Consider the following 10,416-nt stretch of genomic DNA (forward strand, 5'->3'; position numbering starts at 1 on the left):
GAATGGTCTCTTGTTGACAGCACAAGGATAAACAGGAGCACCGATGATGTTCTTGTTTATATTACTCAATGCTCTTCTTGTCTGCCCATTCCCTGTTATTGTCTTTCCTCCACGTAAACCCCCTAAAATTGGCAAAACCAATCCTTTTTTTTGTTTTAGTACTACAATGAAACAAAAGATTTGATTTTTAATGAAAAGGGTGAATCCTTGTTTTCTGATTCTGGATTTATACCTTGTTGTTGATTCGTCGGTCCAATTACTCCGTGTATCCTGTTCTCATCTGATCCACCCATTATTAATTCTTCTTCCGTATCTGAGAATCGCAGAAACATGTGTGTTAATATAAAAAAACTGGGTCTTGAATGCAAAATTGAGAAATCTAAAAAGACTTGATCAAGAACGAGACTTAAATCTCATAAAACCCAGATGAAATCTCTTACCTTTAAAACGCTCTCTTGTCTCTTTGTCTCTGTCAGAAGCAAAATCCCATAACAGCAAATCAGAAATCGACCTCTCTGGTTCCCTCTATTGTTCAAGACTCGTCGACGTCGTCCCTCTCTTATCTTTTTCCTCTCTCTCTCACAACGGAAACCAAATTGAAAAAAAAAAAAAGAAGAAGAAGAACAAAAAAAAGAGAGTAATCAAAAAGATTTTGAAGACGTGAAGAGAGCGGATATATGTCTTTCAACACAACACACCAAAAAGAAAAAAATATATATATATTGTTGTTTTTATGATTTCTTTGTGTATTTTTTTTTTTTTTTGGGGTTATAAAATCAACGGCTAGTTAATCTGAACCGTTGGATGGGCAACCTCAGAAGAGAAGGGAACCTAATGGAAAAAGGAAATAGTAACCCAACGGCTATATTTGTTTACCATGTGCGTCGTTCCTTTTTTCAAAATTTTTGCTTATTTTCTTCTTTATTACTTATTACTACTACCACCACCACCAAAGCTCACTGGTCCATGTTTTATATCAATGTCGCCGTCCACCAACCTCCTCCTACTTATTTTGAAAACAAAATCGATTTTTCTTTCCCAATAATAATTTAAAAAAACTTATACTACATTACTATTATTTTTTTTACCCAATTATGATTTTTCTTACTCAAGCTAATAGCTAGCTGAGTTTTAAATCTTTAAAACTTTAATTTGACGACTCTTCTCCTTTATTCCTTTTTTTTTTTCTCTAAAAGAAACTTTTTTTTCAATTGCTTTGTTACAACACCCTTAAATAAGTCAAGACATTTTCTAAAAGAGTTGAAAAAAGAAGTCAAACCGAATTGCCCAATACGGCCCAATATTTTGAATATGAGGCCCAATACGGCCCAATTTCAAGTCTCTCTTCTCTTCCAACTGATCCTGAATGTTTTTTTGTTTACTTCGGATCTTGCTAAAAAACATGTTTGGGTGAAGATGAATCAGTTCTGTGATTCGTAATCTATGCTACTCAATCCGCTCTGCGCGTTATAGTCACCGATTTGGATCGAATTTTTCTGGTGTGGGTTTTTCTGAGCTTCTTCTTCTCAAAAATGGAGTTCGAGACTCACGAAGATGCGTATCTGTATTACAAAGACTACGCCAAATCCGTTGGTTTCGGAACTGCGAAATTGAGCAGTCGTAGATCAAGAGCTTCAAAGGAGTTCATCGATGCCAAATTCTCCTGCATACGCTACGGAAGCAAACAACAATCCGACGACGCGATTAACCCTAGACCTTCCCCTAAAATCGGATGCAAAGCGAGTATGCACGTCAAGCGAAGACCAGATGGGAAATGGTACGTTTACAGTTTCGTCAAAGAGCACAACCACGATCTTTTACCGGAGCAAGCTCATTTTTTCAGGAGCCATAGAAACAACAACAACAACAACACTGAGCCTGTGAAATCCAACGACGCTCAACGTTTTAGGAGGAAGAAGAACAGTCCCTTGGCTGATTGTAAACACCTCAGTGCTTATAACGATCTTGATTTCATTAATGGTTATATGAGGAACCAGCACGATAAAGGAAGGAGACTTGTTCTCGACGATGGTGGTGGTGATGCTCAGATCTTGCTTGAGTTTCTTATGCGTATGCAGGAAGAGAATCCCAAATTCTTTTTCGCTGTTGATTTCAGTGAAGATCATTTGCTTAGAAATGTGTTTTGGGTTGATGCTAAAGGGATTGAAGATTACAAAAGTTTCAGTGATGTGGTTTCTTTTGATACTACTTATTTCGTGAGTAAATATAAAGTGCCACTTGTTCTTTTTATTGGAGTCAATCATCATGTTCAACCTGTGTTGCTTGGTTGTGGGTTGGTTGCTGATGATACAGTTTACACTTATGTATGGTTGATGCAATCTTGGTTAGTTGCAATGGGTGGTCAAAAGCCTAAAGTAATGCTTACTGACCAGAACAATGCTATAAAAGCAGCTGTCGCTGCGGTCTTGATGGAAACTCGTCATTGCTATTGCTTGTGGCATGTACTGGAACAGCTTCCCAGGAATCTGGACTATTGGAGCATGTGGCAAGACACTTTCATGAAAAAGTTGTTCAAATGTATATACAAGTCATGGTCTGAGGAGGAATTCGATAGGAGGTGGTTGAAATTGATTGACAAGTTTCATCTTAGGGATGTTCAGTGGATGCGGTCTTTGTATGACGAGCGTAAGTTCTGGGCGCCTACCTTTATGAGGGGTGTAACATTTGCGGGGTTATCAACTCGTTATCGTTCAGAAAGCGTAAACTCTTTGTTTGATAGGTATGTTCATATTGAAACTTCCCTTAAGGAGTTCTTAGAAGGATATGGAGTAATGCTAGAAGATAGGTATGAAGAGGAAGCCAAAGCAGATTTTGATGCTTGGCATGAAGCACCTGAGTTGAAATCTCCATCACCTTTTGAGAAGCAAATGTTACTTGTGTATACGCATGAAATATTCAGGAAATTCCAACTTGAGGTTTTGGGTGCTGCTGCTTGCCACCTTACGAAGGAGAGTGAGGAAGGAACAACTTACAGTGTTAAGGACTTTGATGACGATCAGAAATATTTGGTGGATTGGGATGAATTTAAGTCAGATATTTACTGCTCTTGCCGTTCCTTTGAGTACAAGGGATATCTCTGTAGACATGCAATTGTTGTCCTCCAAATGTCAGGTGTTTTCACCATTCCGATCAACTATGTGCTGCAAAGATGGACTAATGCAGCTAGAAACAGACATCAGATCAGCGGAAACCTTGAACTTGTGCAGACTAATATCCGTCGTTTCAATGATCTTTGCCGCCGAGCCATTATTTTGGGAGAAGAAGGATCTCTTTCCCAAGAAAGTTATGACATCGCCATGCTTGCAATGAAAGAAGCTTTTAAACAATGTGCTATTAAGTTTAATACCATGGAACATCCCGAAGCTGCAATTCAAGCAGGAGATTCTGTCCAAGAAGGAAATCAATATGGATCCACAATGACGCAGATTGGACTCGAACCTAACTTACATGCAAGCAATGCTCCAGTGCAAGCTGAAACCAGACGGGAGAAGAGAAGTAGCCTAAACAATACATCCAAAAATTCAAAGGTCTGGTAGCGTTTCTTTTTCACTATGCTACGGGTACTCGATAGGCTATTATGTCATAGACACAGCCAAAAGAAAAAACAACAATTTCCGCTAGCTGTCATACCCTGATGATTTGATGCGTTCATTTTTTGGGTACGTTTCATTGATCTTTGTCCATATGTGCAGCATATGGCTCAATCTGAAACTGTTGGTGAGGGAAGCCAAGAAGCATTTCAACATGTGGTACAATTTTCCTATCTGCATCCCGAATACAAACCACTCATTGACAATAGTGAACTTGTAAACAATTCATATGGTTGAGTGTTCTGATCGTTTTCTATTTACAGGCTGCTCCAAGATCGTTACAGGCAGTGGCAGGGCAATTTCACAACACAATGCCAGGAATATTCCAAAATGTAATCCCCACGGAGTTCCACAACCTTCCGGCTACAAATATGCATCAGAACAATCCCCCTGGGTAAAAGTTAGTAAAAGAATCACCGCCAACAAGCTTGATAGCTTCTTTGTGTGTAATCTATTTCCTACGCTCCTTGTTTATCAGCTTTTTCTCTGGTTGTATTGTTCTTAGGCTAAGTTTATAGAGTAAATGGTGTAGCTTTTGATGAACAATCCCGTGAATAGGCATCTGTATGAAAGCTAAGTTAATTGTCAAGCAGTTAGATTTTCTAGTTGCTAATTTTCTTGTTATCAGATTCGTCTACTGTGTATTAAGTTGATTGGCTTCAGGCTTTCAACTAATCTTCAATGAAATATTACAAGCTCCTTGAGCCACGAAGGGTTAAGGCATCTACTCACCATTAGGTTAAATAGGTTTCGTTGTAAATATTATATAGATGTTTCAGTGTTATAACAAATTGTCAATATGTCCGAGTGGTTAAGGAGATAGACTTGAAATCTATTGGGCTTCGCCCGCGCAGGTTCGAACCCTGCTGTTGACGATGTTTTTTTATTTTTCATTTTGAGGCTCAAACATAGCAACTCCTCTTACCTTTCTGCTCTCATAAATTAACTTGGGATTACCAAGATTTCGACTCCCAAACATTTTTTCAAACTTTTGAAACTCATAACAGATCTCAACACAAAGAGGAAACATAAGATTTCTTTACTTGCGTATAAATCTGAGCCAGGTCCAAGAAATAGATCCGAACACAAAATGTAGTGTAACGAAACACATCAAAATGTAATCAAGAAAACGGAATTATTCAACTACTGGATCAGGAAAGCTGTAGTCTTACGTCTAGTTACAAAAGAATTGCATAACCACTAACTACAATCGAAAACTAAATCGTATCAGTACCGTAGAAACTACAGCCACTGCAAAATCCACACACTAAAAATCATAGAGTTTCTCTTCTGATTCAGATTTACCATCTTCAGTGGATGGTTATGATTATAGTTTCTCTTCTGATATAGGAGCTTCCTTTATATCGATGCTGTTACTCTCCTGCATCTCCAGCAGTTTCTCCTGTTCCTCATCTTGCTCTTGCGGTTTAGCTTCTTGTGCAGCCTTTGGTTTCTTGATGGTAGACTGCTGATACATGACTCCACCAAACATACAAATCAAGAGCCCCAAGGTTCCAACAAACGTAGAATGTTTATCCCACACCACCAAATTGATCACAACTGTCAACAGCTTGTTCACAATTCCAAGAACAGTAAAACCCGTTGCAGAAATAGCCCGGCGACAAGAGAACCCGAAGAAAGAGATTGCCAAGCCGAACAGACACGATAAACCCACAGGTAAAAGCACTTGAAACGAGTACCAATCAGACTCATCAGTGATCTCGTGCTTAATTTTTTTCAACTCTCCCATTATAAGCAGCTCAAGGGGGAACAAAAGCAGAGCCTCAAGGTTATTGTAGAGAACAAGACCCCAAGTGTTCAAGCCAATCGTCATAACCACATGCTTAATGTAAACGAAGTCTATAGTCATACTCACCAGATACGCAAGAGCCCAGCTATACGCTGCGATCGTAAACTGGTAATCAGTGAAAACGTAAATCAAACTCCCACCAAAGATAGTAGCCAAAGATCCCCAAGTCTTAACAGAAGGCCAAGGCTCGTGCAAGAAAAGAGTTTCACCAATGGCAACAAAAATGGGAACAGCAGAGCGAAAGACGATGAAAGTATCGACATTTGCGTGGAGGAGAAGCTCACTGTTGGTGAAAAGAGACAAGTAGAAGATCATAGCAGCGGGGAGAAACCTCCACATTGTCAAGAGATTGAGAGAATCATGCTCGATGAGCTTCATCTGAGCACAGAGCAAAACACCAGCCGCACTTGTGAAGTACTGCATAGCGGTCAACGCACCGGGGTAAGGAAACTTCATGATAGCCCATTTGTTGATGATGGAGAGAAGAGAAGCTGAGAGACAATAACCAGCAGCTACACCATAGACTGAGGCTTGACGAAGGAAAACACTAGACCAAGTCTCTTGGATTGGCTCTGGAGCAATCTTAACCTCGATTATTGAAGTTTCGATTTCCCCATCGTTCGTCATCTCAAAGATCTGATGTCGGTGGGGATTTTTACACACTCAGTTGTTACTCATTCATTTGGCTTCCGACTTGAAAACTCGAATTGATTCCAATTTCGAGCCGATTCTGGAAAGAATACAAAGCTCTGCGAGTAACCTAAGGATGCAGAAAAATTAGATCATGAGTGATTAAGATTAGATCTCGCCGAATCTAGCTTAACAAAGACTACAATAGAAGGGGAAGAATTTAGGGTTTATCAAATTCGCTGAAAGATAGTGTAAGAGGAAGAAGCTTTTTACCTCTCTTCTTGATGTTTGAGAGTCTGACAATGGCGTCGCGGAGGAGGAAGGAAGGAAGAAGAAGAGAGGAGAAGCTCTCTTTTACTAAAAACAAATCTACAGAGGAAGGAATTAGGAATCTGTTATAATTTAGGGATTAGGATTAAGGGATTAAATGCCTCATTTAACTGTGTGTTGATGAACGTAAGCAAAAGAATATACTAATGGATTTGCTAATATGTAAAAGGGATTGTAAACAAGTAAAATTTATTAATGATTTATCTTTTAATACTATGTACTAAATTAAATAATGGTAGTATATCATTAGACATTAGTAAACAGTTAAACATATTTATAAGAAAATATATACACAATTGTCTTCCATCCAAATTATCACTTTGTTTGGGAATTAGATCTCACCAAATATTTTTCCAAAAAAAGGAAAATTTATCATTCGATTCAATAAGTTAAGTATGATTTTCAGTGACAGATTCGTTTATATTTTTGTACTTTTCAATTTCATTATTATATAAACTTAATCGATTCTTTTATTTTTTATCTTCAAATACCAAATGCACAATGAAATGACGAAGGTAACTAAACCGGATCCATGTGTCACGCACGAGATCCGAAGCATCTTTGATCTCTTATTATACTGGTCTCAGGTCAAAGACTTTTTTTTATTTATTAATGTTCGTTGTTGTTTTTTAGTACTCCCCTCCTTCCATATCCTTCCTTCTATCATAACGGTCTTGAATGATGTTTAGAAGGTTTTACACATTTTAGAAAAATAATGATTATAGAATTTAAATATATTTTTTTCTTTGACTAAAAAGATATTATTTAATTTTAAACCAATAACAATTCAAAATTTTAAATATATTCAATGATTACTTTTTGAAGTTTACAAAACATCAATTTTCGTAAAACAAAAAAAATATCCTAAAACATTAGTATTTATGAGAGAGTATCACTCAGTCACTTGACTAATCATGATTGATTGCTTCTATGTTTTCCTTCTGTCTGTGTTTGCCATACCGCCCATTTTTAATAATTAATCCTCTAGTGGTGAATATAAAATCTGCTTATAGGTCTAATGATGATAAGCTTTGGGTGCAGTTTACAAAATCTTGGATCCGTCTCTGGAAATATTCAATATCATGATAGCTAAATCAAGTTGGCCTCGTGCTTTGATTACATTATCAAGGAAAACTTTAGTTTTAGGATGTATAATAGTATTAGTTTTACTCCTGTTAATTCAGTATTCAGTAAAGTTCCTAGCACACATCTTGTAATCCAGCTGAAACCAGGGATGCTAGTTTGAATTTGTTATGAATCTCACATCAACAATGTAATAGAAATTATAATTTTGTATGAGTGATTAAGTGGCAAAGAATAAACTGATTTTCAATATGAAACTGAACCACCATAGGCTTTGCCTACCAATATGTTGTCAGCTATATATATATATCAGTTTGCGCGTGACCAGACAATAAAAATGGAAACTCTTTACCTAAAATATGACATGTAAAATTATCACAACTTGATAAAAGTTATTCGACCAATCTTCTTGGCTTTTGTTTTTAAACTTTATTGTTGTCACATGTATATATTAACACTATATTGTTGCCGAGAGACGCCACACGATGCGTAGATAATGTATTTAGTTGTTTATATATTTTTATTAATTTGTTTATGCATATATATGTATATCACTTACATTTTATTTTTCTATTTACTTAAAATTAATATAACTGGTGAAAATCTTTCTAACATCACAAAAAAACAAAAAATACATATAATTAAGTAATTTCAACTAATTTCAGATAAAAATTTTGCATTTCTGTAACATCTTAGATAACTTAAAGTGGTACTTCCGATCAATTAATAACTTAATGAAATCAATAAATTTTCTATATTAAAATTGAATAGATTGATACATGTCAAAAAAATTACGAGATACTTGCATTTTTTTAAAAGTTTGGATTTTTGTGAATACCAAATGAGAGAGTGGAGATTATCATCATAAGGAATAATAACTTATAAATTGGAATCTTCTATTCATACATCTTATGTCAAATTTTGATGTTCCTTTCGTTTCAATCATATAAACTCTCACCTTGTCTTCATTTTTTTCAATTGCGGCTGCTATTTATTGCAAAATATATGTTCAGTTCACTTTTTATGTTTGGGTTCAATAAATCATTTATTTGAGTGATACAAATCACTACAAAAAAGATGGTTTTATATCATTTATTTTATTTATTTGTATCATGTTTAAATGATGTTAAAATAATTTGCATCACTCAAATAAATGATTTATATTTTGTTGATGCAAATAATTGTATTGATTGAAGTAAATATTTATTTCAAGTACTGAATTGATGTTCATTTACATCATTTATAAAAAATATTGCAAGTCTTACATCATTTTTACTAAATTGATACAAAATATTTGCATCATTTATAAAAACTAATGTAAAATAGTAATATCATTTTTAAAAGCCTGATGCTAAAATCAATACTATAATAAATTAGATGAAAATAATTTTTTCTGTAGTATAATATTTATTTATTTATATTTGCAATTATATTTGTTTCTATATTCTATTGACAATTTATAGTATATATTATTTTTATTATATTTATGATAGGACCCACAATTAGTTGTTATCCCCACTAAACTTAATAAGTATTGGCAAATAGATTTAAGTATTTATAATAGATAATTTCTCATCACTCCTTGAGAAGTTGTCCATGTGGGATTGTGAAAAATCCATCCTTAACTACCAACAAAAAAAAGAAAATATTTATTAATAACAACAAAAAATAAGTAATTACTTTCATTCATTAATTGTTTTCATGATTTTTTATTGATAAATAAGTAACTGTATAAAAAATAAATGATATAAATCAATTTACATAAGTGGTTTTTAATTCTCGCTAGTGTAAATTAACATAAGTTTTTATTGATGTAAATGTTGTATCATATTAAAAAGTGATTTTAATAAAAAATTGACAGATTTATCAATTATCTAAATGATGTGAATCTATAATTTATATCATTTTTAAAAAAAGTGATACAAAGGAATAAATGTTAAATCAATTTTATTCAATTGATGTTAAATTAGTTAATCAAAACATTTATTTGTTAAAAGCCTGATGCTTAAATCATATTTATTTGTTTCATTTTTAAATAAGTAAATTAAAATAACATTACTTAATTTTGTGATACAATTTACTCAATATTTTTATAGTGAATAAACAATACAGTTAGAAGACTAACAACGAAAGATTTTGTCTAGGGGAAGAAAGAACAAAAATTGAGACGCATTGTATTTTGCTTCTTCGCAATGCAAGTTGCAACAAAAAAAAAAAAGGCATCTTAACCATACAATGACATACACGAAAACATATATAATCTTAACCTCACAAACCGCAACTTTTATTGTCTAAAGAGTGGACAGCTATGATCCCTAAGTATAAGAATTTATATCCGCTCCGTTTTGGTGAATACTAAGCCACTATGTTAAACTCAAAAACATTGCACAACTTGACGGATTAGCCCGTTTGTTAATTACCAAGGATACACAATTGTTACTTGAACAGTCACAATCACGTATCTCCAACGAAGCTTAAGTGGGACACACATTATTGCCCTCCATTTCTTTTACAAAAGTATATTTTTAGTTCCGAGAGGACAAAACGCTGACCTAAAGACCAAAAAAAAATTAGTAGTTATAATATGGGCCAATTTGCCAACTAACCAAATTCAAAAATATAATTAAGAATATAGCATACTATTGTAATTGAAAAGATTAAGTAAATAACATAAGGGATAGGGAAGATTACCTTTGATGGTAACAATGGTGATGGTGGTCGGAGATTGTAGTGAGTGGTGGGTAGTGGCCGAAAGTGGTGGTAGGTTGTGGTGAAAAGAGGTGGTGGTAGAAATAAATTAGGTATTAATACATAATATACACACTATATAACATTTTAATAGTTATAATGGTTATGTAATGAATTAAAGATTTTTTTGTTGGTTATAGCTTTATAAAAAAGCAGAATTAGATTTGATTAATCGTAAAAAAAAAAAAAAAAAAAAAATTTCTC

The 10,416-nt window shown here is 34.3% G+C and overlaps 3 protein-coding genes and 1 non-coding gene across 4 annotated transcripts in view; 2 read left to right on the plus strand and 2 right to left on the minus strand.

Annotated features, from left to right (window-relative positions):
* The window catches only part of LOC104751525 (cyclin-B2-4-like), a 2,983-nt gene extending 2,284 nt beyond the window's left edge, over positions 1–699 (minus strand). The window contains exons 1-3 of the mRNA XM_010473478.2: positions 441–699; positions 233–313; positions 2–122 (exon numbers count right to left, since the gene is read on the minus strand). Of these exons, the coding sequence (XP_010471780.1) occupies positions 2–122; positions 233–293 (182 nt within the window). The 5' untranslated portion in view covers positions 294–313; positions 441–699. The remainder of the gene's footprint in view (position 1; positions 123–232; positions 314–440) is intronic.
* On the plus strand, positions 1,437–4,240 carry LOC104751527 (protein FAR1-RELATED SEQUENCE 4; the record flags this gene model as incomplete). Its single annotated transcript, XM_010473480.2, has 3 exons — positions 1,437–3,548; positions 3,714–3,770; positions 3,875–4,240. Coding segments are annotated over 3 exons (2,304 nt in total), but the record flags the coding sequence as incomplete, so codon positions are not given.
* On the plus strand, positions 4,405–4,486 carry TRNAS-UGA. The gene has a single exon. It is a non-coding gene; the product is annotated as a tRNA-Ser (tRNA).
* On the minus strand, positions 4,635–6,482 carry LOC104751528 (GDP-mannose transporter GONST3). The gene is made up of 2 exons (XM_010473481.2): positions 6,325–6,482; positions 4,635–6,181 (listed from the first exon to the last, which is right to left on the minus strand). Exon 2 carries the CDS (start codon positions 6,046–6,048, stop codon positions 4,939–4,941), a length of 1,110 nt encoding a protein of 369 aa, XP_010471783.1. The 5' UTR covers positions 6,049–6,181; positions 6,325–6,482; the 3' UTR covers positions 4,635–4,938.

The sequence above is a fragment of the Camelina sativa genome, chromosome 16, assembly GCF_000633955.1.
Source record: "Camelina sativa cultivar DH55 chromosome 16, Cs, whole genome shotgun sequence".
Classification (NCBI taxonomy): Eukaryota; Viridiplantae; Streptophyta; class Magnoliopsida; order Brassicales; family Brassicaceae; genus Camelina; species Camelina sativa.